Source organism: Entelurus aequoreus, linkage group LG06 (assembly GCF_033978785.1).
Source record: "Entelurus aequoreus isolate RoL-2023_Sb linkage group LG06, RoL_Eaeq_v1.1, whole genome shotgun sequence".
NCBI classification, from domain to species: Eukaryota; Metazoa; Chordata; class Actinopteri; order Syngnathiformes; family Syngnathidae; genus Entelurus; species Entelurus aequoreus.
Window position 1 is genome coordinate 16,909,309 of NC_084736.1, and position 26,901 is coordinate 16,936,209.

At 39.5% G+C, this 26,901-nt stretch overlaps 1 protein-coding gene across 2 annotated transcripts; it reads right to left on the bottom strand.

Moving 5' to 3' along the window:
* dnajc7 (DnaJ (Hsp40) homolog, subfamily C, member 7) lies at nt 1-26,849 on the bottom strand. Of its 2 annotated transcripts, XR_009826503.1 has the most exons (15): nt 26,688-26,849; nt 17,204-17,292; nt 16,984-17,108; nt 16,809-16,922; nt 13,481-13,555; nt 13,299-13,417; nt 8,386-8,539; nt 8,148-8,312; nt 7,246-7,337; nt 5,629-5,702; nt 5,421-5,567; nt 5,197-5,349; nt 3,215-3,277; nt 3,035-3,134; nt 1-867 (listed from the first exon to the last, which is right to left on the bottom strand). XR_009826503.1 is itself a non-coding variant. In XM_062050111.1 (14 exons), exons 1-14 carry the CDS (start codon nt 26,759-26,761, stop codon nt 830-832), a joined length of 1,482 nt encoding a protein of 493 aa, XP_061906095.1. In that variant the 5' UTR covers nt 26,762-26,849; the 3' UTR covers nt 1-829. The 2 variants fall into 2 exon arrangements, 1 of the variants encoding a protein (XP_061906095.1); XM_062050111.1 differs by lacking the exon at nt 3,035-3,134.
* Nucleotides 26,850-26,901: the final 52 nt, after the last annotated feature.

Genomic DNA, 26,901 nt, shown 5'->3' on the forward strand with positions numbered 1-26,901 from the left:
GGCAGGGGAGTACTGGACTTTATTGACACGGCTGGTAAAAACAGGAAGGTTTCACCTGATCGACAATGACAGTAAATGTGAGGCTGCCCAAAAGTCCCCCAATCATGTTTGGACCCTGTTATAGAACACTGTGGGATTGTTTTTTAAATATTTATATGACAACATTTCAATGGGCACCATTCATCCTCTTTGTCAACACTATAAGCAGCCAAGTGGGGGAAAAGTCATCTATTCTTCTATTTGCGACAATAAGAAGCTGTCAGTGGCGTCGTCCATTCGCAAAAACAAACAAACAAAACAAACAATAAATACAAGTGATCCAAAAAAAAAATAATCACAAATTAATTCCAGTCAAATGTGCAACGCAGCAATCTGTGGATGGCAACATTAAATATAAAAAACGGTGCGCACAACAAAGGGGGCGGGGTTTGCTGCCTCCGGCGCCATTTTTGTTTTCTCTTCGCCCCGATGCTGACTTCAAACACACATGGGCTCACACCAGTGAGAAAGGAGGGGGGTATGAGAGGGCGCCTGCTTGCAGATTTCATGCAGTTTTATGCTTTGCCGCATCCCCACTTCCTGCCTGGACCCCACCCCTCAAAAAGAGTAGCTGCACCACACGACGTGAGGCTAAGATACATCAAGGGCCTCAGCGTGGCCCCGCCCCCCGGCGTTCTCCTTCGATAGTTGCTGCGTGCGGTCGATTGTTGCATTGAGTCGATGGCGTGGACGAGAGTCTGCATCTCAGCGGGATGCAGATGGCGAGTCGGGGGCGGGCGTGGCGTTGAAGTCCTGATGTAGTGACGGATGGCGAGGGGAATTCTCACAACTAACCGAACTGGAAGAAGAAATTGCCGGGTCCGGAAGCTGAAATGAAAAACACGTATACGTCATTAATATTTCAAAATAAAGCACAAAAAAAATGTCTTCCTAGTTTACTACAAATTTTATGTTACAGGGACTGTTATGCATCCATTTCCAACATTTCAGTGCTTATTAGGACACCTATAATATATTGCTCTCAGTACGAGGAGGCTGGGTGTTTTATTTTGAAATGTGACGAGATTGTATGTGTGGTTTAAGTTACTGTGGAACCTCGATTTACAAACCCCTCTTTTTGCAACCTTTTTGATTCATGAACTTTCAGATGGAGCCAAACATACCAACCATGTCTCTGCGTAAGAACGCTTTAATCAGTCATTCATGTTGTGTTGAGCCTGCAGGCAAAAAGCAGGGCGCAGTATTGTTGGGAGGCGGAGTCCTCCACGTCACTTGCTGCGCAGCACACTACTAGTCACTTCTCAGCGTGTGTGTTTACTAGAGATGTCCGATAATATCGGACTACCAATATTATCGGCCGATAAATGCTTTAAAATGTAATATCGGAAATTATCGGTTTCAAAAAGTAAAATGTATGACTTTTTAAAACGCCGCTGTGTACACGGACGTAGGGAGAAGTACAGAGCGTCAATAAACCTTAAAGGCACTGCCTTTGCGTGCCGGCCCAGTCACATAATATCTACGGCTTTTCACACACACAAGTGAATGCAATGCATACTTGGTCAACAGCCATACAGGTCACACTGGGGGTGGCCGCAAGTTTAACACTGTTACAAATATGCGCCACACTGTGAACCCACACCAAACAAGAATGACAAACACATTTCAGGAGAACATCCGCACCGTAACACAACATAAACACAACAGAACAAATACCCAGAACCCCTTGCAGCACTAACTCTTCCGGGACGCTACAATATACACCCCCCACCTCAACCTCCTCATGCTCTCTCAGGGAGAGCATGTCCCAAATTCCAAGCTGCTGTTTTGAGGCATGTTGAAAAAAAGAATGCACTTTGTGACTTCAATAATAAATATGGCAGTGCCATGTTGGCATTTTTTTTCCATAACTTGGGTTGATTTATTTTGGAAAACCTTGTTACATTGTTTAATGCATCCAGCGGGGCATCACAACAAAATTAGGCATAACAATGTGTTAATTCCACGACTGTATATATTGGTATCGGTAATTAATAGTTGACAATATCAGAATATTGGATATCGGCAAAAAAGCCATTATCGGACATCTCTAGTTTTTACCCTTCTGACAAGTTTTGTTCACTTTGCTAACTCAATATGAGTCCCAAAAGACAACAGACCAGCGTGGAAAGGAGGAGGGAATCACTGTGAAGTTTAAAAAAAGACTATTTGCGAGTTCAATAATGGCGCTCACAAGTATGGAAGAATCGACTTTGTACTGCAGCAAGTTTTAATTGTGATGAAACCAGACTTTTCTGGAAAAAGATGCCAGAGCAGATTTATTTCACAGCGGAGGAAAAGACACTTCACGCACGGCCCCTCCCTTTTTCTCTCCTCTTGTCTCTTCAGATCCTTGCCCATGTTAATGTAAGTGGATTTTACTTTTTAACATGTTTATTATTGGAGCAATATACTTGTTAAAGTTAAGGATTTTTGTGATTTCTGATCGTTTGTGAGGGCAGCAAAGCGACTTCTGTGTGTGTGCAGGTGTTGGCAGAGCAGCGCATACAGGACAGTTTAGCTTGTCGTCGTTGTTTTGGCTTGTTAATAAAGAGAAAGTGGATCCATCACCTTGTTATGTTTGTTTGATATACAGCACTGTATAGCAGTTTATATTGTGTACAAACCTTCACTAAAATATGGACTTTTGTCAAGGCTGGAACCAATTATTCATGTTTACATTGTTTCAAAAAGGAAATAATTGCTTTACTATACAAACTTTTCAATTTACGAACCCCGTTAAGACCAATTAAGTTCATAAATCAAAGTTCCACCGTACTTTTTTTTACTTTTAGAAAAAAAAAAACGTTTCAGTTTCTGTAAAGATGAACTTCCGTGGGGAAAATTCTCCTAATTTTTTAAAATAAGTTAAACTGAGTGTGTAAAAAGCTTGTTTTATTTTGAAATGTAACCAGTTTTAATGCCATCCTTCTGAGTTATTGATACAAAACTAACATTCTCAACTACTTCAAAGGTCTAATAGTTATTTCCCCACTTTAAATTGATGATCCTGCATGATGACTGGGAAAAGGAGGAGTCTTTTATTTTGAAATTTGACTACATTCTATGCCATCCTTCAGTCTGAGTCGGTCGACCTGTACAAAACAAACATTCTTCATAAAATTAATCAAAACGCTGTAAAGGTGAGACAATCTTTTATTTTGAAAGGCGTTACCTTCAAAACTGAAACCTCCTGGACCGCCAAAGAATGCTTTGAAAATATTGTTGGCGTCGAAATCTGTTGGTGACAGAAACAAAGAATGTGTGAGGACATTCAATTGTATTATTACTTCATTGCAATGATATCACAAAATCATGTATTGTCCTTTAACATTGAACTTTAAAAAAAAATAAAAAATATCCATCCATCCATTTTCTACTGCTTGTCCCTTTTGGGGTAGCGGGGAGGGGGGGGGGGGGGGGGTTGTTGGGTGCAGGAGCCTATCAGCTGCATTCGGGCGGAAGGCGGGGTACACCCTGGACAAGTCGCCACCTCATCGCAGGGCCAACACAGTAATTACAGCAAATGCAATATGTATAAAGTAAAAAATAAAAAAATAAGTTAAGGAAATTTTTTTCAAACTACAAGCTGCTACTTTTTTTCCCTACCTTTGCACCCCTGCGGCTTACAAAACAATGCAGCTAATTTATAGATTTTTCTTCACTATGGGCATATTGCAAATGGGTTAAAAAACAAAAAACAAACAAATAGACTGAAAAGGTGTGTTATTGTTTTTGCTATGGTGCAATCTTTTGGACGAGTTCGCTCACTGTCTAAAGCTTTCAACCGGAAGTACAATTGCCGTTCTGTCTTCGGACCGTCCGAAGTGTTGCTACTCGAACGGATTCTTCATTCATCACGCCAAGCAACGTTAGTAAGTTTTAAAATACAAGTAAAACAATTCATACTTATCCCATGTGTGATGTATGTAAGAGTGTTTTCATGCATATTTGTATGTGCTATCATAATGTAATGAAGCCAACATGCTAACATGTTTACGAGTGTCTTTGTTAGTATTATTAACTTACAATGCCATTTGTTTTTGTATTGTTTCAATTTCACCAAAACATCACCGTGAAGTTATTGTCTGTTTAGCTAATTGGAGAACTACCTTTCGCAGCTAGTGCGTCCATGACGATGACTTCTGTTTTGTTTGATTAGCCGTTTTACTGCTGTGTTAGAGACACTGTTTGGAATTAAGGTACGTAAATAAACATGCACAAAATCTTTCATACCGGTATATATCTGCGGCTTATAGTCCAGTGCGGCTAATACATGTAAACATATTTATTTCTTCTAAAATTTGGTGGGTGCTACTTGAATACTGGTATGCTATATACCGTATTTTTCGGACTATAAGTCGCAGTTTTTTTCATAGTTTGGCCGGGGGTGCGACTTATACTCAGGAGCGACTTAGGTGTGAAATTATTAACACATTACCGTAAAATATCAAATAATATTATTTAGCTCATTCACGTAAGAGACTAGACGTATAAGATTTCATGTGATTTAGCAATTAGGAGTGACAGATTGTTTGGTAAACGTATAGCATGTTCTATATGTTATAGTTATTTGAATGTCTCTTACCATAATATGTTACGTTAACATACCAGGCACGTTCTCAGTTGGTTATTTATGCGTCATATAACGTACACTTATTCAGCCTGTTGTTCACTATTCTTTATTCATTTTAAATTGCCTTTCAAATGTCTATTCTTGGTCTTGGGTTTTATCAAATACATTTCCCCAAAAAATGCGACTTATACTTCAGTGCGACTTATGTATGTTTTTTTCCTTCTTTATTATGCATTTTCGGCCGGTGCGACTTATACTCCGGAGCGACTTATACTCCAAAAATACGGTAGTCTGGAAAATACGGTAAATAATCAATCAATCAAAGTTGACTTATATAGCCCCTAATCACAAACAAAGCCGACATCCTCGGCTCAGATCCCACTTCAGGGCAACAAAAAAGTCAACCCAATGGTAACAAGGAGAAACCTTGCAAGGTACCGCAGATGTGGGGACCCCACCCTTGGGTGACAGGTGCAATGGATGGTGAATGGATATGGTTAATAATGTCCACAGTGGGGTCAGCGATAATGGTAGAAGAAAAAACACTCCCATCTCTCTAGTGTGTGAGAACTGGTGCTTACCGCCCATGTTCATGTGGTCGTCCTCCAGGTCCTGACCGCTGTCATAGCGAGACTTCTTCTTGGAGTCCGACAGCACGCTGAAGGCCTCACCGACCTCCTTGAACTTCTTCTCCTCTTCCTTCTGCACCTCTGCGCTGGCGCCACTGTGGCGGTCTGACGTAAACAGGAAGTGGCGGTCATTCGGGGCTGGCGCGAGAAAAAGACGGCGAGTCGGCCTTACGCACCGGGATGATGCAAGAGAGCCCGTTTGCGGTACGCCTTCTTGATCTCGTCTTCCGTGGCGTTCTTATCCACGCCGAGCACTTTGTAGTAGTCTTTTCTCTTGCTCTTCTTCAGCTCCATCTGAGCGTGTTTCAGCAGCTGTTTGTGCTCTACCACACCACAGCAGCAATTACAAGGTGCTACTATGTCTTCTACACACCTGCTTTTTACCTTTTGTCTTCTCCGTCTGATAAACCTTCTCGTAGTCCCGAACCGCCTCTTCATACTGCTCTGTGTCCAAGTAGCTGCAGGAATAGTTACAGGACGTTAGCATAATATGAACATGTGGAAGAGTTACGCGAAGTTAGCATGATGATATGTAAATGTGGAAGTTACAGAAAGTTAGCATTATTATATGTAAATGTAGAATAGTTACATAAGCTTAGCATGATGATATGTAAATGTGGAATAGTTACAGGAAGTTAGCATGATGATATGTAAATGTGGAATAGTTACAGGAAGTTAGCATGATGATATGTAAATGTGGAATAGTTACAGGAAGTTAGCATGATGATATGTAAAAATGGAATAGTTACAGGGACTTAGCATGGTGATATGTAAATGTGGAATAGTTACAGCACGTTAGCATGATTATTTGTAAATGTGGAATAGTTACAGGGAGTTAGCATGATTATATGTAAATGTGTAATAGTTATAGGAAGTTAGCATTATTATATGTAAATGTGGAATAGTTACAGGAAGTTAGCATGATGATATGTACATGTGGAATAGTTACAGGGAGTCAGCATGATGATATGTAAATGTGGAATAGTTACAGGGAGTTAGCATTATGATATGTAAATGTAGAATAGTTACAGGGAGTTAGCATGATGATATGTAAATGTGGAACAGTTACAGGGAGTCAGCATGATGATATGTAAATGTGGAACAGTTACAGGGAGTTAGCATGATGATATGTAAATGTGGAACAGTTACAGGGAGTTAGCATGATGATATGTAAATGTGGAACAGTTACAGGGAGTTAGCATGATGATATGTAAATGTGGAACAGTTACAGGGAGTTAGCATGATGATATGTAAATGTAGAATAGTTACAGGGAGTTAGCATGATGATATGTAAATGTAGAAGAGTTACAGGGACTTAGCATGATTATATGTAAATGTGGAACAGTTACAGGGAGTTAGCATGATGATATGTAAATGTGGAACAGTTACAGGGACTTAGCATGATGATATGTAAATGTGGAATAGTTACAGGGACTTAGCATGATTATATGTAAATGTGGAACAGTTACAGGGAGTTAGCATGATGATATGTAAATGTGGAACAATTACAGGGACTTAGCATGATGATATGTAAATGTAGAACAGTTACAGGGAGTTAGCATGATGATATGTAAATGTGGAACAATTACAGGGACTTAGCATGATGATATGTAAATGTAGAATAGTTACAGGGAGTTAGCATGATGATATGTAAATGTGGAACAGTTACAGGGAGTTAGCATGATGATATGTAAATGTGGAACAATTACAGGGACTTAGCATGATGATATGTAAATGTAGAATAGTTACAGGGAGTTAGCATGATTATATGTAAATGTACAACAGTTACAGGGACTTACCATGATTATATGTAAATGTGGAACAGTTACAGGGAGTTAGCATGATTATATGTGAATGTGGAACAGTTACAGGGACTTAGCATGATTATATGTAAATGTAGAATAGTTAAAGGGAGTTAGCATGATTATATGTAAATGTAGAATAGTTACAGGATGTTGGCATGATTATATGTAAATGTGGAAGAGTGATGTCATGTCTTACCACTGTGCTCTCCGTAAGTAGGCCTTAATGTAGCTGCCATCTAGGTGAATGGCCTTTGTGCAGTCTTCTATGGCCTGATCTACTTTCTTCAGCTGCAAGAGGGCAAAAAAAGAAGGCGATGAGATAAATGTGAGCCTGAAAGCCTCTGCATTCACTTCAAAGATGAGCATTTAGCCATTAAACATTTGATGTACTTTCACAAACAGTCCCATAATAATGTGTTTATTAGGTAGCCACAAATAAATTAATGTATGGGAGACACTGATGGTGGTAACTTACCACAACATAACAGTTACTAACCTATAACATAATATGCTAATAAACAGTTTATATATTACAATGTTTTATCTTTTATTTTTGGTCCAATTTTATCATTAAACATTTTCTATTATAAATATCAATTATTTAATTATTAATGTATTTGTTTTATTATATATTTGCTATATTTTATAAATATTTATTATATTAATATAGCTTGTACTTATTTTGATCTTTGTTGTCCAAAAATATCTTCCGTCAAATACTCTAGTGCAGTGGTTGTCACACTTTTTTACCAAGTACCATCAGAAAGCATAAAAACAAAAATGTCTCTCCAAGTATCACAATAATGACTAACATTAAAATGCAGTTGCGTAGTAGGCCAAAGTATTCATTAAAAGCAAGGCAGAGATTTTATTTAACATGTATATTTCATATTTTGACCACTGTAACATTACACAGTTTGAACAGTAACACTGTGTTTGAATATAGGGGAAATAAACACTACTTTAATGAAGTGATTCTTGGGCGTATCACCAGTGGTACATGTACCATAGTTTGGAGACGGATGCTATCATTGTACAAAAACAAATCACAACATTAAGGTGCATTGTGGGAAATGTAGTTAACGCAATGCTGCCTACCTTGGAGCCAACAGTGGCTCGGTTACAGAAGAGCTTGGCGTTAGTCTTGATATTATTGGGGTCTATTGTGAGGGCTTCAGAGTAAAGATTATAGGCCGCATCAAAGGCGCCCTCTTTGAAGGCCTTGTTGCCTTCCTCCTTCTTGGCTTTCAGCGCCTTGGCGTTCTGATGGCAAAAACCCAAGAGGACGTGTAAAAAAGACAATTCAAACAAAAGAGGCGTGAGTGTTCATACGGACTCTGCAAGCAAGCCGGGCTTTCTCGTGGTCCGGCGCCATTCGTAGGGCCTGAACGAAGAACTGGACCGCTTTGTCAATGCAGTCCTCGTAGTACAGACACAGACCGCGCACGTACAGCGCGTCTGCGTTGGTGGCGTCCACCCGTAGAATGTCACTGAGAAAAGGGGGGGGAAAAATCCAAATCTACCATTAACATGGCGAAGGTTGGAATTATACCTTCAGTTTTTCATCATACAGATTAAGAGTTCTTTGACAAAAATGTCGTGGTGAAATACAAAAATGCAGTTTATTTTTGAGATGTCGATAAATGCTTTAAAAATGTAATATCGGAAATTATGGGTATCGGTTTTAAAAAGTAAAATTTATGACTTTTTAAAACGCCGCTGTATGGAGTGGTACACGGACGTAGGGAGAAGTACAGAGCGCCAATAAACTTTAAAGGCACTTCCTTTGCGTTCCGGCCCAGTCACATAATATCTACGGCTTTTCACACACACAAGTGAATGCAAGGCATACTTGGTCAACAGCCATACAGGTCACACTGAGGGTCGCCGTATAAACAATTTTAACACTTACAAATATGCGCCACACTGTGAACCCACACCAAACAAGAATGACAAACACATTTCGAGAGAACATCCGCACCGTAACACAACAGAACAAATACCCAGAACCCCTTGCAGCATTAACTCTTCCGGGACGCTACAATATACACCCCCCGGAAACCCCTACCCCACCCACCTCAACCCCGCCCACCTCAACCTCCTCATGCTCTCTCAGGGAGAGCATGTGCCAAATTCCAAGCTGCTGTTTTGAGGCATGTAAAAAAAAAAAAAGCACTTTGTGACTTCAATAATAAATATGGCAGTGCCATGTTGGCATTTTTTTCCATAACTTGAGTTGATTTATTTTGGAAAACCTTGTTACATTGTTTAATGCATCCAGCGGGACGCCACAACAAAATTAGGCATAATAATGTGTTAATTCCACGACTGTATATATCGGTATCGGTTGATATCAGAATCGGTAGTTAAGAGTTGGACAATATCGGAATATCGGCAAAAAAGCCATTATCGGACATCTCTAGTTTATTTCATAAGGGTATTAATTGGATGATACAGGCTTGCATGTAACATGTGTGATATCATGCCCGATACAGGCAGTCCTGCAGAGTGCTTATTTGTGCAAAGCTGGACAGCCAGTGAACATCTAAATGTCCTCCAAAAAGCACATAAAGTTGCTCTCTTTTTCTATTTTAGTCAAGTCATTTACAAAATGTGAACATGCAGGGCTAGAGGCTACTACAGGAGTTGGGAACCTTTTTGGCTGAAAGAGCCATGGAAGCAAAATATTTTCAAATGTATTTCCGTGAGAGCCATATAATATATTTTAACACTGAATACAACTAAATGCGTGCATTTTTAAGTAAGACCAACATTTTTAGAGTATATTAAGTCTCTTATTCTTTTTAATAACATTGTTATTCTGAAGCTAACCAATAATAAAGAAAATATTTCTTACCATTAATGAGACTTCTTGAACAGGTGCGGTAGAAAACGGATGGATGGATTAAAATGCATGAGAATGTTTTATATTTTGAACGTTATTTTTTCCACTGTGATTACCAGCGGAATTATTCATTACTTAGCGTGTTAAGCAATGTCAGCTAAGATTTATCTGAGAGCCAGATGCAGTCAGCAAAAGAGCCACAGGTTCCCTATCCCTGGGCTACAAGAAGATAGCAGCTACACAACAGCTAAGCACTCAAGCCAGACACGTAATTAATCGCATATTTGATTAATCAAATTGAAAAAGGCTTTGATTCATATTCTGTTGCTTTGATTGTTTAATGTGTGTAACTAATAAACATCTATAAACGCATGGAGTGAGTAGTTTTTGCACGGCCACTGCAATAGAGCGCACGTGAGAGCGGTGATGCGTCGGCGCCATTGTCTATCTGTGTGGCAGCTAACAGTCAGGTTTTTTTTTGTTTTTTTTAACTTGATTTTGATTCTTTTATGTTAAAAGTACAATTTCATGGTTGATAATGTGCATTATTAGAAAAAAGAATGCAAGTTATTGCACACAGAAATAACTTAATTGAACATTTCAGTCTAAAACACCACATTGGTCATATTAACAGTCCATTCATCCATTTTCTATTATTAATCTTACTCTCGAGTTGAATCGTATTCAATCATTATATAGTATTAACCTACTTAAAGTTTAACAGGATAGTCCTTGTATATTGTTATAAAAACACTGATTAGAAACTTAAATATTAACCAAACATTTTGCATAAGAAGGGACTCAAATAACTGCTGATAATACATTTATATTCAATTATGTTGTGCTAAAATAAATATATTTAATAATGAATATGCTTTTTTTTTTAAAACTGTCAGTAAAATTCAAGTGCAAATGAAAATACAGCTTGACCGCTTAAGTCATAATTTTTGTGCTTAAGAAACTCCTCTATGACTTTAGCTGCAGACTTCTTCTGTTTGTTTGATATTGTCATTACTGCCACAAGTGGTGAAAAAGTGTAGTACAACTGAGCTGCAGCCAATACAGACCACAGCTGAAGAACAGGTATTTTTTGGCGGTCCTCTAGGACAGTGTTTTTCAACCTTTTTTGAGCCAAGGCACATCTTTTGCGTTAAAAAAATCCGGAGGCACACCACCAGCAGAAATCATAAACTCAGTTGACAGTTAAAAGTCATTGTCGCAATTGTTGGATATGACTTTAAACCATAACCAAGCATGCATCCATAGCTCTTGTCCCAAAGTAGGTGTACTCTCACGACCTGTCACATCATGCCATGACTTATTTGGAGGTTTTTTTTTGCTGTTTTCCTGTGTGTAGTGTTTTAGTTCTTGTCTTGCGCTCCTATTTTGGTGGCTTTTTTGTTTTGTTTTGGTATTTTCCTGTAGCAGCTTCATGTCTTCCTTTGAGCGATATTTCCAGCATCTACTTTGTTTTAGCAATCAATAATATTTCAGTTGTTTTTATCCTTCTTTGTAGGGACATTGTTGATTGTCATGTCATGTTCGGATGTACATTGTGGACACCCTCTTTGCTCCACAGTAAGTTTTTGCTGTTGTCCAGCATTCTATTTTTGTTTACTTTCTAGCCAGTTCAGTTTTAGTTTCGTTCTGCATAGCCTTCCCTATAAGCTTCAATGCCTTTTCTTAAGGGCACTCACCTTTTGTTTATTTTTGGTTTAAGCATAAGACACCTTTTTACCTGCATTTACAAAGCAATTAGCTACCGGCTGCCACCTACTGATATGGAAGAGTATTACACGGTTACTCTGCCGAGCTCTAGACAGCACCGACACTCAACAACAACAACACATAATTTGGAGACTATAATTACTGGTTTGCAAAAAATGTTTTTAACCCAAATATGTGAAATTAGATAATCTCCCACGGCACACCAGACTGTATCTCACGGCACACTTGTGTGCCGTGTGCCGCGGCACAGTGGTTGAAAAACACTGCTCTAGGAGGCGCTCGCGGCCCAAAAGTGGCAGAGCCGAACAATGGGCCCAGGCCCTGAGGTTAGGAAACACCGCCTTAGACAATACAAACAAGTATCAAATAATTATAATTGCATATTAGTTACACATACAAAGTCTCTGAGGCAGAAGCGTATTATAAAGTATCTAGTAACACAAGTGTCCGCATCATTAAACTTACTCTGTCATGAGCTTAACTTCTTGAATTATTGTGACCAGTGTCTCCAGGAAAACAATTACCACTCCACTTCAACTTCAAGCACAAGTCCATTATTAATAGTTTTTCATACCAATCATTGTCACCTGTTGGACTACTTTCACCTGATCAAACCTTTTCTATCATTGACTAATTTCACCTGATCAAACCTTTTTTTAACATTGACTGATTTCACTAGAAATGTCCGATAATGGCTTTTTTGCCGATATCCCATATTGTCCAACTCTTAATTACCGATTCCGATATCAACTGATACCGATATATACAGTCGTGGAATTAACACATTATTGTGCCTAATTTTGTTGTGATGCCCCGCTGGATGCATTAAACAATGTAACAAGGTTTTCCAAAATAAATCAACTCAAGTTATGGAAAAAAATGCCAACATGGCACTGCTATATTTATTATTGAAGTCACAAAGTGCATTATTTTTTTTAACATGCCTCAAAACAGCAGCTTGGAATTTGGGACATGCTGTCCATGAGAGAGCATGAGGAGGTTGAGGTGGGCGGGGTTGAGGTGGGGGGGTGGGTGGGGTAGGGGGTTCCGGGGGGTGGAGATTGTAGCGTCCCGGAAGAGTTAGTGCTGCAAGGGGTTCTGGGTAATTGTTCTGTTGTGTTTATGTTGTGTTACGGTGCGGATGTTCTCTCGAAATGTGTTTGTCATTCTTGTTTGGTGTGGGTTCACACTGTGGCGCATATTTGTAACAGTGTTAAAGTTGTTTATACGGTCACCCTCAGTGTGACCTGTATGGCTGTTGACTAAGTATGCTTGCATTCACTTGTGTGTGCGAAAAGCCGTAGATGTTATGTGATTAGGCCGGCACGCAAAAGAAGTGCCTTTAAGGTTTATTGGCGCTTTGTTCTTCTCCCTACGTCCGTGTACACAGCGGCGTTTTAAAGTCATAAATTTTACTTTTTGAAACCGATACCGATAATTTTGAAACCGATACCGATAATTTACAATATTACATTTTAAAGCATTTATCGGCTGATAATATCGGCAGTCCGATATTATCGGAAATCCCTAAATTTCACCTGATCAAACCTTTTCTAACAGTCTATACTACAAAATAATAAAAGCATGTATGACTCCTGCTGTATCAGATCAATATTGCATCGGAAGTGAAAATGTTATTTAGTAATGGTGAACTGTTCTTGGATGTACATACAGACCTGGCCACAGACTGAGCCTCTGGGTAGCGTCCCAGCAGGGCTAAGCACTCAGACTTCAGTATTTTAAAGCGATGGCAGGCAGATGCTGACTCCAAGGCTCGGTCCATGCAGAAGACCACCTGGAGACACAACAGAAACAAGATGACGAGGCTGTCACAATCCTTTGCCGAGAAGGCGCTTACCATGCGGTAGTCTCTCTTGTCGAACCCGATCTCCGCCATTTTCTCGTACTCCAAGACCGATTCAGCTTTCTTCAGCTGAGAAAAAAAATGGGACAGATTTTAGCCAACCAAACTTACAGCAATATTTTGTCCTTCTCAAGCAGCCAAATAACTGAAAATGATATGCACGTGGGTCACGGCCAATTATGCAAATTAGACAATGATGTTATTTTTAGGGGAATATTTTCCCACCTTTGAGCAAAACAGGACACCTTAGAAGTTACTAGATTTGGCCTTGGTTTTGCTCGTAGATGATAAACAATAAATGCTCCGTGTTTTTTTTTTATCTTTGAAAATACGCACACATTGTAACTCATGGAGGTTGCGGAGGCAGACACACCAGGAACAAGACAAAGAGAGAGTGGACAGAGGTGTGTGTTAACTTTTGGTTTCGATCTCGCCAAGGTGGCGCAGCAAGATGGACAAAAGCATATTTTAGAAAAGGCTACAGACTCTAAACAACTCAGTCTCCTTTCCACTGCTGATTTTGCTATTGTTTGTACTTACCGTATTTTTCGGACTATAAGGCACCCTTAAAATCCTTTCATTTTCTCAAAAATCGACAGTGTGCCTTATAACCCAGTGCGCCTAATTCTGGTTGTGCTTACTCACTTCTAGGGCTGCAACAACTAATCGATTAAATCGATTATAAAAATAGTTGGCGATTAATTTAGTCATCGGTTCGTTGGATCTATGCTATGCGCATTTGCAGAGGATACTTTTTCTTTTTTTATAAACTTTTATTTATAAACTGCAACATTTACAAACAGCTGAGAAACAATAATCAAAATAAGTATAGTGCCAGTATGCTGTTTTTTTCAATAAAATACTGGAAAGGATAGAAATGTAGTTTGTCTCTTTTACCCGATTATTAATCGAAGGAATAATCGACAGATTAATCGATTATCAAATTAGTTGTTAGTTGCAGCCCTACTCACTTCAAAGCAATTTTATTTGGTACATGGTGTAATAAGTATGACCAGTAGATGGCAGTCATACATAAGAGATACGTGATGACTGCATTATGAAGGCAGTAAACACCATCAAAACTTTAAATGTTCCATTGAGAATATAGAACATTACACACGGCGCTCAAAAATCTGTCAAAATGTTTTAAGTACGTCTTCGGTAAGCTATGAAGCCGCACCGCTTGATGGATTGTCGGCGCATTAAACATACAAGTATTATTATGGTGTGTTTACAAGGACCGCAAAATGGCACCTATTAGCAGACATATTACCTGCCGTTTTGTTTCGCATTATGCAAAACCCACTTTTCTTACCTTGTGGTACCTGCTGATGTGTATTTGGGATCTGCACATGTCCTGAAAATGTGCGCGAGTCCGCAATTGTAATCTGTGTTAACACCGTAGTCATAAGCTTCTTCTTTTTCTCTACCTTCTCATGTGGCATTCATCCTCCGTTGTTGCCATTTCTAAAATAAAGTAGCGTAAAGTTCGTACTTATATCTGCCAGTACACTATTTATCAAAGTGCTAAAAACTGTAGTGGGTTTACATAATTCACCCAAGGAACTTTAGTTATTAGAGGGTTCCGGTCAAACGTTTTTCCACGGGACACATTTCTGGCGTTGATGTTGCATTATTGAGCCATGGATGAGAAGATGCTGCTTCCTTATTGATTGAAGTAAAGTCTGAATGTCATTGAAACAGTTAGCTCCATCTTTTGACACTTCTTCCACTCCGGTCCTTGCACGCTACACCGCTACAACAAAGATGACGGGGAGAAGACGCTGTCGAAGGTGAGCCACGTAAAAAAGACCGGCCACTAAACGGCGCATCCTGAAGAGACGCTCAGAAAGCTACTTGAAGATGATCTGTAAAACATATTCTATGCAACATTTTGTCCAAAGAACCACCATTACATGTTATGTAGACCACAAGATAGGGTTTTCAATTTAGAAAAAAATCATAATATGACCCCTTTAATGTGCCTTACAATCCGGTGCGCCTTTTGTATGAAAAAAACCTGAATAGACCCGCTTATCGGCAGTGCGCCTTTTAATTCAGTGCGCCCTATGGTCCGAAAAATACGGTACTTCTTTGTATAGAAATAATTGTTAATCTTCAATTCTAGTAACGTCTCATTAATTAGACCAGGGGTGTCCAAACTTTTTCCACCGAGGGCCGCACACTGAAAAATCAAAGCAAGCGGGGGCCATTTTGATATTTTTTATTTTAAAAACCAATTCAATAAATGTATAAAAAATATATACATTTAGGCCTCCACTCAGGCTTGATCCCGGTGAACCCAAAGGGTTTTGGTCCAAAAAATATAAAAAATGTGTCATTATTTAGTATTATTATTATTATTATTCAAAGTTTGAATCTCTAGATCAACATTAGGTCTACCTGTCAATATAACGTTTTTAAACATTTAGGTTGTATGCTCTTTTTGTCAGATAAAACCCTGTTTTTTTATGGAAAAAACACCAAATATGCAATATTTCCCCCCGATGAAATTTTAAAGTGGAATATTTGAGATTATAAAATAATTGGAGCCCTAAAAATGTCAATAACTCATAACATTTTAATTCATTATTCTTTTTTGAGCAATGACACACACAAAAAAAATCCCACTAAAATTATCGGGGGATCCAAAAGGGTCCTACTCATTAAAGTGTTACAAAATAAATTATTTTTACTGTTTACTTTTACACAATCATCTTGAGATCAGCTTCAGATCTATCCGTCAATTATAAGTTTTATTGTTGTTAATGATTTTTGTTGGTTCGTTTTAGGCCCATCTTTAAAAAAAAACAAAGAATATCTCAAAGTAGAATATTTAATGTGATGTAATTGGGGCCTTGAATAGGTCAATAATTCATAATGACATTGATTTTGATTCATTCTTTTTTTTTAAAGAAAGAAACGGCCTGCATGGCAGCTTTGTGTTATTAGAGTAAACATTGCAACGTGTTCTTGTTATATTTCACCTGTTTGCTATATTATACCACTTTTTATGTTTTTATTATTTATTTTTTTATCGTATTTTTAGAATGTGCCGTGGGCCGTTAAAAATGACCTGCGGGCCGCAAATGGCCCCCGGGCCGCACTTTGGACACCCCTGAATTAGACAGTCTTAGAACTAAATCATTTGGGAGGACTCTTTCCTGAAAAAGGGGGGGGTCTCAATACAATTACCAAAACAACCCAGTGGATTAGATTGCACTCGTGTGGGAAAGACTGCACATGTTTTTGCAGAGAGATCACTGATAAACTCTTCACACAACCAGTTTGACATTAGTCAAAAAAAAAAAAAAAAGTACACCTCCTGTTGGGCTTTGCTGTTGTCAGGCTCCAGCTCCAGAACTCTCTGGAAACAGCGAGTGGCGGCCATGGCGTTGCCGAGGGACAAGTGGCACCTCCCCTCTCGCAGGTGACCCTGAGAGCAGAACGGTTACAGATCACGTGTAACAGTCACGCATGGACTGACGACGTGGCACCTTCATGAAGGCGTTATCCAGCCGCACTGCTCGCTGGGAATCCTCCAGAGCCTCGCGGTATCGACTTAGCATCATCAAGGTGGCTGCGCGGTTTCCGTAGTAACTGGCGTTCTTTGGACACACGTCTGCGTGAAAGGCAAAAAGCTGGTGAGGAAATGCAACCTAACAAAATGATCACCTCCAGCACCGAGCGGGGACATGAACAATTATTATGACATACCGATGGCCTTGCTGTAAAAATTGAACGCTTCTGCATAATCCTTCTGGATGTAGTAGGCGTTGCCTTGCTCTTTGTAGCCATCTGCTTCCCTGCGTGACAGTGGACAGACATCTTTCATTCATAAACAGCCCCCAATACAAGCAGACTGAAGAAAATCAAAAAGTACAACTAAAACTACGTTTACACTGCAGGCCAAAGTGGCCCAAATTAGATTTTCCTGAAATCTGGGGCCGTACTTATCAAGCTTCTTAGAGTGCCATTTTACACTTAAGTCCTGAGAATTTAATCCTACTCTCAAACTTAAGAATAAAAGCTTTTTATCAACGTTCTTAAGTCTAAGAATCACTCCTACTCTCCACGATATTTAAGAGACCTTCAGAGGTGTCTTAAGTGGTTAGGAGTTGCCAGCAGGGGATGGCACTGAGGCGAGAGACGTGCGCGAACGTTCAGGGAGCGGAACGATGTCCTGGATTTGTTTGATGACGAGCAGCTGATCAAACGGTATCGTTTAGACAGAGCGGGCATTATTTTTGTCACAGATTTAATACTTTTCGATTCCTTGTTGATTTCTGCATGTGGCTGCAGTGGGCTAGTATATACAGAGCCACCCACACCAGTTTCAAATTAGTTGCCTAATTAATGAATTGGAAAGAAAATGTTATTAGAGTAGCGTATGTGTGTGGCCGTGAGGTGAGTGACGTCAGTGAGTGTGTGGGCGAGAGAAGAGAGGGAGCGGTAGCGTGAGTGCCGGCGGGGACGTGTTTGTTTTGTATTATTTTGTAGTTTATTGTCAAAATATACACTCCCATTGTCCACTTAAATATTTCCAAGATATTTCTTTATGCTTAGACAAGGGATTCCCTTCCGTGATTGGTCATTTCTATGGACACAGAAATTACGTCACCTAAAATTCCGTTTACGGCACATAGTAATGTCGTAATTCAGCTGAGTGTGACACTTAAGATTCAGTCCTACACTTCGCTGAAAGTGTGAGTAAGACGCTTGATAACTAACTTTTAAGTGCAGCTTTAAGCGAAGAATTTATTTACTCTTAAGTCAACTCTTAGACTTCTTAGGAGTAATTCTAAGAAGCTTGATAAGTACGGCCCCTGATTTTTTCCAGCTGATTTTTTATCAGTGTCACTTGCATGCGCAGTGCAATAAAGTGATAACAAAGGAAGTTGACTGGGGGAAAGTCGCTAATACTATAAAATTAAATATAATTCGCCACACCTTAAAAATTTGTTTTTACGTGAAAATAAAAATAAAGTAATTACAATTTATGAATGGATGTATATTAGGGCTGCAACAACTAATCGATTAAAATTATAAAAATAGTTGCCGATTAATTTAGTCATCAATTTTTATTTTAATTTTATTTTTTATAAACCTTTATTTATAAACTGCAACATGTACAAACAGCTGAGAAACAATAATCAAAATAAGTATGGTGCCTGTATGCTGTTTTTTTTCAATAAAATACTGGAAAGGATAGAAATGTAGTTGGTATCTTTTATCCGATTATTAATCGATGAATCGAAGTAATAATTGACAGATTCATTTATTATCAAATTAATCGTTAGTTGCAGCCCTAATGTATATAGTGTAATATATTTGAGAGGGTTTTAATCTTTTAATGGTAGTTAAAAAGAGGAGATATGAACATCAGCGTGGATCGACGTGAGCTTTATTTTTCAACTCGCATGTAAACAAATACGCCACAGCGTCAATTCCTGTCCTTCAACAATGGCTATTCCTTCAGAATCAATATATATATTCATATATTACATACCGCCTATTGACAAGTGATGCACGGATAATTTGATCGTCTTAAATAGACTTTGATCACTGAAACCGGATGTTGTGATGAAATATCCTCTTCCGGCGACGTAGCTCGCCCAAAGCTGATGAAAAGGTCACATACGGGTCGGGTCGCTTTGCGTTTGGACCAAAGTCACATTTGAAAAGGACTACCTCCTGATGTGGCCTGTATTTGATGCCAAAAGGTCCGATTTGAAGCACTGTGGAGCGTTTAGACTGGCCAAAAAACCTGATCTGTGTCACTTAAGGGCAAAAAAAATCAGATTTGGTGTGCAGTGTATACAGAGCCTGAATACCCTAAGTAGTTCCTTGGTGTTCGCTCTTACAATAACAATGTTGCTACGGTTTGGTTATTACACAGGTTATGGAACAGAAATTAAGTGTTGATGACGGTTTTATACTGCATTTTTAAAGTGATTTAGCGGTAGAATGAATTGCTCCCATTAGCTACAATGCTAGCTATGAAGAACCAGCCGATCTTTATGTTAGAAAGCGAAAAAAATAAATTGTCTTGCCCCTCATGATTGTGAACGGTAGGCAAAATTCCCCAAAAAGTGCAGTTCACCTTTAAGTCAGTTATGATTCACTTAATGAGATAAATATATCTAATTGAATTCTTCCTCTTTGTATTTTGCAAACTTTCCTAAACAGGATCATATTAGTACATTTTTTACTTCTTTGCTAAATATATTACAGAATTAATTTCCACATATTGATATACTAAAGGTTTTAAGTGTTGTACGTACATATAAACGTGTCAAGTTAGATTTATCTTTAAGGTTATATTTCTCTATTGTTGAGAAGAATTGTTGTACATTCTTGGGTAGCATCTTAAATTTTGTCACATTTGCTTTAAAGACAAAACACACAAAAAAGTTGTTTTCTTTGCCGTGTTGCCGGTGCGTCATTTTGTCTGCTATCTAACAGTCAAATGGGAGATAAAATAATATCGATATATATCGCGATACGATAGACTCGTAATTGATATCAATAAAAAATGTGTTTGATAAAACGTTACATTTGTTTCTTCTTTTTTGAAAGAACCCAGAAGTTGCGAAGCAAAGTTGGTTGCATGAACAAAGGCACTCGCTCTCTGGTAACCGAGCAACGCAGGAAGTGAGCACTGATCAGTGGGAGTGACATGCTAACAGTATCAATTATCACGTTTGGCTATGCCATCTTGTTGTCTCATGGTTAATTATTTGCATGGAGTGAAAAGAGAAAATAAAAATAAGTGCTGCAAAGAGCGAATAAATTGTGGATAAAACAGGAATAGGCACCTTTACAGTTTGGCAGTTTTGGGATTTTTTTCAAATGGACCGTAATGAGACAAATGTGGTCTATAAATGATGCAAGACGCTCGTCGCTACCAAGACAGGGAATACCACACCGCCTTAGCCATGCTCACCCTTAAGAGCACAGCTGTAACTTCCTCACACTAAACCTGCAGAAAATAGCTCTTCTCTGGTTTTTTTTATGTTTACATTTTTACACTATTTTGTTACACTTTATCAAGTTTTCAATATGATTTTGGGATTTTGTTTACATCGATTGTTTTCCATGCTTGTGTTGACATTTCCTTTCTACCTTGATAGCTTAGGGGATTTTAATCAGAGGAAGGTTACATTTGAAATAAAAATGTTTACATGTAATGTATTTTTCTCCTTATCCGAATTTTTTGATAGGTCATAAAAAATATCAATAATTACTGATATCGACAGATATAAAACACTTATATCGCAGTACAATTCTTGGCCATGTCGTCCAGCCTCAACTGAGGATATACCTTGCACTCTATTATACAAACTAAACAAATATTTTAATCATCTTATATTAACCATGACATTTCTATTTCTACATGATTAGACTACCAACCTCACCACAGCTACGGGACACACTTTAGACCAGTGTTTTTCAACCACTGTGCCGCGGCACACTAGTGTACCGTAAGATATTGTTCGGTGTGCCGTGGGAAATTATGCAATTTCACCTAATTGGTCGGAAAAATATTTTTTGCGAAACAAGCGGTAGAAAATGGATGGATGGATGGAACTAATATTTATAATCCGCAAATATTGTGATGTTGAGTGTCTGTGCTGTCTGGAGATCAGCAGAGTAACCATGTAATACTCTTCCGTACCAGTAGGTGGCAGCAGGTAGCTAATTGCTTCATAAGCCTACTTTGAGACAAAAGAATTAATGATGGTTATGGTTTGAAGTCATATTGAACAATTGCGTCAGGTATTTTATGAGAACGACTTTTTATTGTCAATATAGGCTATTGAGTTTCGTTTTTTTTTACATTTTCTGCTGGTGTATGATGTATTGGTTATTCGGGTCACAGGACAATACCAGAACCATTGTAAGGGGAACTTAAGGGTGAGGGACACAGGATATGATGACATGTGTTGTGTGTTGGACACCTGGAAGTGGAAGAAGTAAGAGCGGAAATAAAAGGCAGAAAAAGATGATAAGCTATCTTTTGGTGTATTATTAATAGTGGAGGCCCTTAGGGATATTTTCGTTCACTTTTGTCTAAAACGCCAAATTTGGCACAGGTGTAGCTCAGGGAGTTCTATATTTAAGGTCGCGCCGGAGACCTTTGGGGTCGCCACAGCGGCCAATCAAATATGGCCACCACTTGTAATAGCTTTGTTCTCTAACATTTGAAACATATGAGCTACAAATGTAAACTTGGTGTCTATTTCATGTGTTTTGACAATTACAAATGTGTTGGAATGCTAATTTTTATTTTTGGGTGTGTCTAGACCCCTAATTTGCATATTTCCAAGTGGCGTTTTGCTATTCCGAAGACATTGGATGTAACTTGGGCATTGTTATGCGTAAAACCTGGTGCAACATGCATGATTTCTTTCTAATGTTTATATGAAATGTCGAGGGCGTCTGCTGTGGTTGTGACATTTTGAAGACATTGGTTTCACTTAAAGGGCAACTACTCTTTGGCTACTTGCGGGGGAGGCCACGTGTAGGCTGCCTTCTTCTCTCCCTTTTTTATTTTATTTATTTATTTTTTGGGTGGGGTGGGGTTGTTGTTTTTGTTCCCCAATTACTTGACAAAAGCTGCACCAAGTGTGCGCATCCAGGTTAGTGTGCTGGACCTTCATTGTTGGTGCATGCACCCTCACATCCACACAATCAGGTGCAACAGACCCCAGATTTAAAGCACTTGCAGCGCCCGCTACAAGACTCCTTGCACCCGCAGCGAAGAAGGATGGCACAGGCTGTACTGGCATCTGGCAGATGGGTCCAGTATGGTTCCCAAGTCTTTGTTGTCGAGCTGTTCTATCCCCACAATCCAAAATTGGGAATATTCAGTCTGACGGAGGTTGCCTGACTCCAATAAAAACTGGCCTGCAGCAGTGCCCTTCTGTATTATCCTCATAGGCTTTGAGGAGTCCTGGTCCTTGAAGGACAATGTCATTGAATACTCTTAAAGGTTCAGGAACGGATACCGTAAGACAATTGGAAGGTAAGGTGCCATCAAATTTGTGTCCTGGTTGTAAACAATACTTGTGTAAAACTAAGGCAGCCCTTGTCAACAAAAGTACCTCATCTTGATCAATCTGTCTGCTACTTTTTGCTTGCTTGCAATGTACGTCTCCCTCCCTTTCTGGTGTTCACTCCAGTCAGGCAGAAAAGAGAGATGTGTCTTGAATCTTGTTGTGTGAGGTTCATTATAACAACATGCCCACGTTCATTCATAAGGGTTCTATAGAGTTGCCTTGAATTTGAAATTGTGAAGGAGCAATCTGAATCCTCAACTAGGGCAACAATTTGCGCTGTAGTCAGTGGGTCAGAGGTTTCCCTGGATTCACTGGTAGACGCTTCTTCTTCTGATATGCTGGAAGATGTTTTATGTTGTGCAACCTGTGCTGCATATCTCAAGTTCAGATAACATTTGGTATCCTAGTACACATCTGCTGCATGCACATCAGACGCTTGAGTAACTTATCTCCCAAGAAGTTTAAAATCTTTACTAGATTCTGCCCAGCTTTTCATTTTGGAATCAACATTATTTGTTAATGCCTTGTGCAGATCTTTCGTATCCTCCCCTTCACATATCACACAATGAATACCACTGGTTTGGGGATGACTTGATCGAAGCTTTTTAGGACTTAATAAGGAGGGGACAGCATGATCCTCGTGCTCTCAAGCCCTTTTAACACGAGAACTACTACAGTAGCTTCTGCAGCGTTTGGTCTTATTTAATACAAGTGTTGATGCGATACCTGCACCATCAGTCAATTGATCAATTGTGACATTTATACATGAAGGTATAGCATTCGCAATTTCAATAACATCTCTGAGATCCTTTTCTAGCGACAAAAGTCCTTCGCTTTTGGGTGTTTGTAAGGGGTCATCAGACTGTAATTGGCAGAGACAACATAAGTCCCAATTTATGCTGCTGCTGCTACTATTACTATCAGATGATGTGGAGGCCATATTGTTTGATAATAGCTACACTGAAAAATGCATTACATGAAAATAAAGTTGATGATTTTCACAGTGTTAGATTAGGCAGTAGAATTACTGTACATAGATAAGCTCAGTATGATTTTCACATCAGGAAAAGTCAGGAGACACAACAGTAGCCTGTCGAGGGACCAAACTATTATCACACTGTGTGGATAACAGTGTCGGAGCCTTCTCTGTAAGATAGGTTTCTGTTTCTGTTGAAACAGAAATCTATATTACAGGAGGCTGGGGGGGGGGTAACACTGACTTTCTCTACTTTTACTAATGTTACAATGAAATATATCTGTAGCTTTACATTCTATCTGTGTTGAAATATATGTGCAATACATTTTGGTAGATAATGGCTATGTTGTTAATATGGAAATTAAAGTGCTCTAATAAATAAATGATCATAAATCTGATCATTCCAGTATGTTTCTGATGCTCAAAAAACCTAAAATAGTTTGCCAAAAGTATTAAAAGTTAAGGTACACCTAATTTTTACACAGCCGCAATGTTGGAAATATGCTAATTAGGTGTCCAGACACACCCAATCATAAAGATTATTTTTCCATTATATTTCTAATGGTCAAAAAACATGATATAGACACCAAGTTTGGATTTGTAGCTCATCTGGTTCAAATATAGAGGCAAAAGCGTGTTCAGGTGGTGGCCATATTGGATCAGACGCTGTGGCGACCCCAAAGGTCACGGGCGCCCTAGCCAAATCATTTAAGTATGCCCTGAGCTACACCTGTGCCAAATTTGGCGCTTTTAGACAAAAGTGAACGAACACACCCTAAAATCTCCCTAAGGGCCCCCACTATAAGCTTAGACTGCTAATAAGTGAACTGATAAGTGACAAGTTTGGCACACAATAATGGCGACGAGGATGGGATAGTCTCCCCCTGGATTTTTTCAATGAAAAAAATGTGCCATGGCTTAAAAAAGGTTGAAAAACACTGCTGTAGACAACCTTGACCAGTTTCCCCCCCATTATTTCCTGTCATGACCCCCTCTTGAGGACATTATTTGCATGTTCTCCCCGTGACTGCGTGGATTCCCTCCGGGTACTCCGGTTTCCTCCCACCTCCAAAGACATGCACCTGGGGATAGGTTGATTGGCAACACTAAATTGACCCTAGTGTGTGAATGTGAGTGTGAATGTTGTCTATTTGTGTTGGGCCTGCGATGAGGTGGCGACTTGTCCAGGGTGTACCCCGCCTTCCACCCGAATGCAGCTGAGATAGGCTTCAGCACCCCCGCGACCCCGAATGGGACAAGCGGTAGTAAATGGATGGATGGTATACAGTACTACAGTTGCTTCACCTCCTGGTACCCCAGCACCTCCAAAACCCTCAAATCTAGACTCCAAACATCCCAGAACAAGCTAGTCAGGTTACTTCTCAACCTCCACCCCAGATCACACCTCACTCCTACCCACTTCTCCAAAGTGGGCTGGCTCAGGGTGGAGGACAGAGTAAAACAACTTGCACTGAGCCTAGTCTATAAAATCCACTACACCTCCCTGATACCGACGTACATGTCAAACTACTTCCATATCGTAAATGACCGCCACAACACCAGGGGGAGCTCCACTAACCACGTTAAACCCAGATTCCGATCTAACAAAGGTCTTAACTCATTCTCCTTCTATGCCACATGAATATGGAATGCACTCCCAACAGGTGTAAAAGAAAGTGCATCTCACCCCTCCTTTAAAACCGCACTAAAAAAACACCTCCAGGCAACTACAACTCTAGACTAACACCCTCCCCATCCCACCTCCCTGGATTGTAAATAATGAAATGTAAATAATCAAATGTATATACGTGTTCTTATGCATGTATGCCCAAGAAAATTGGGCATACATGCACGCACCCTCCACTCCCCCACCCCACGCCTTCACCACCGCTTGTTTGCTCCAACTCCCCCTCCCTCTGTTGCGAGTTTGTCGTGATTAAATGTAACGTGTTTATGTGTGCATTGCAAATGACGTTTTTACCCTTGGACTCAGTCTGGACCCCATCCCGTGGGTCCAGCCTTTGACTGTTTTTTTTTACTCTTCCCCCCTATCCCAATGTCACCTTTTTTTAAGGAGCGCCGTAAAAATGGCTGCTCAGTTGGCGGTCTCGTCTTGTCTCCCTGTAACGTATGTCTGCTCTTAGTGGGACTGCGCCGAAAATTTACTTTTCAGTTCTTATGTGTCTTGTGCATGCTAAGAATTGACAATAAATCTTATGCTTTCTGAGCTCACTGTACTTATCCTACCAAGTCAGTCCTACACTGTTTCAATGTCCATTTCTCAGATGATGCAATTGTTGATGACTGACGTGCTGATATCAACCAAACCTAACACCCCCGGATTGTAAATATTGTAAATAATTCAATGTATATACTCTGATGATTAACTTGTGTGATGACTGTATTATGCGGATAGTATATATTTATACCTTGAATTGATTTACGTGGACCCCGACTTAAACAAATTAAAAAACTTATTCGGGTGTTACCATTTAGTGGTCAATTGTACGGAATATGTACTGTACTGTGCAATCTACTAATAAAAGTTTAAAATCAATCAATTCACCTAGTGGCTACAAAGGTGAACTGCAGCTTTGACAAATAAGGTCATACAGTTCATCAGACTGGAAGCACATACCATATTTCCCATGTTGACATGCAGCAAGTACATGACTTACCATGTGTCCAATAATGTTTTACATACATAATACAAATACAAAACTAAAGATGACCGTGTGTTACAAAAGGCATGTAATTGGAAATCTACAAGAGTAAATGTGTGAAGTGTGTTAGTAGGAGAGGCTGGCTAAACATAGAAGGAACCTAACGTGGCCAGGAACATATGACACCATCCACGCTTTGGCACTGGACAACTGCCAGGACTTTTTTTTTTTTTTTTTAAGCAAGCATGTCCTTGTTGTGCGTCGACTTACGGCCGTTCGAACTTTCGAGAACGGACTTCTCCCCAAGGTTTCATTCCAAAGCAGACACATACTAAACAACATTTCCCAAATGTAGCCAAATTAGCACACAGCCGTCTCACGCCAATTAGCGTTGGTAGCGACGTGACAACATCACAGAACAAAGAAGAATAGTCCATGTTTTACACCGAGTTTGAATGATTCGGACAGGTTCTGTCTCCACCGCTGACAGAGCATCCTACCGTTCCACTTCCTCGTCGCTGAGCAGCTCTATGTCGGGGTCCATGTTCGCGGCATCGCAATGCTTGCTCGCCATTTTGCCTTGACCGTGGAGGGGGCGGGGCTATGTGCTGCAGTCGTGACGTCACCAAGAACCGGAAGTCGTCCCCTCGCCCAGGTTAAAGTCATATTTTTAATATCGCTATAAAGAAAACACCCGAGTTGTTTTTTTTACTA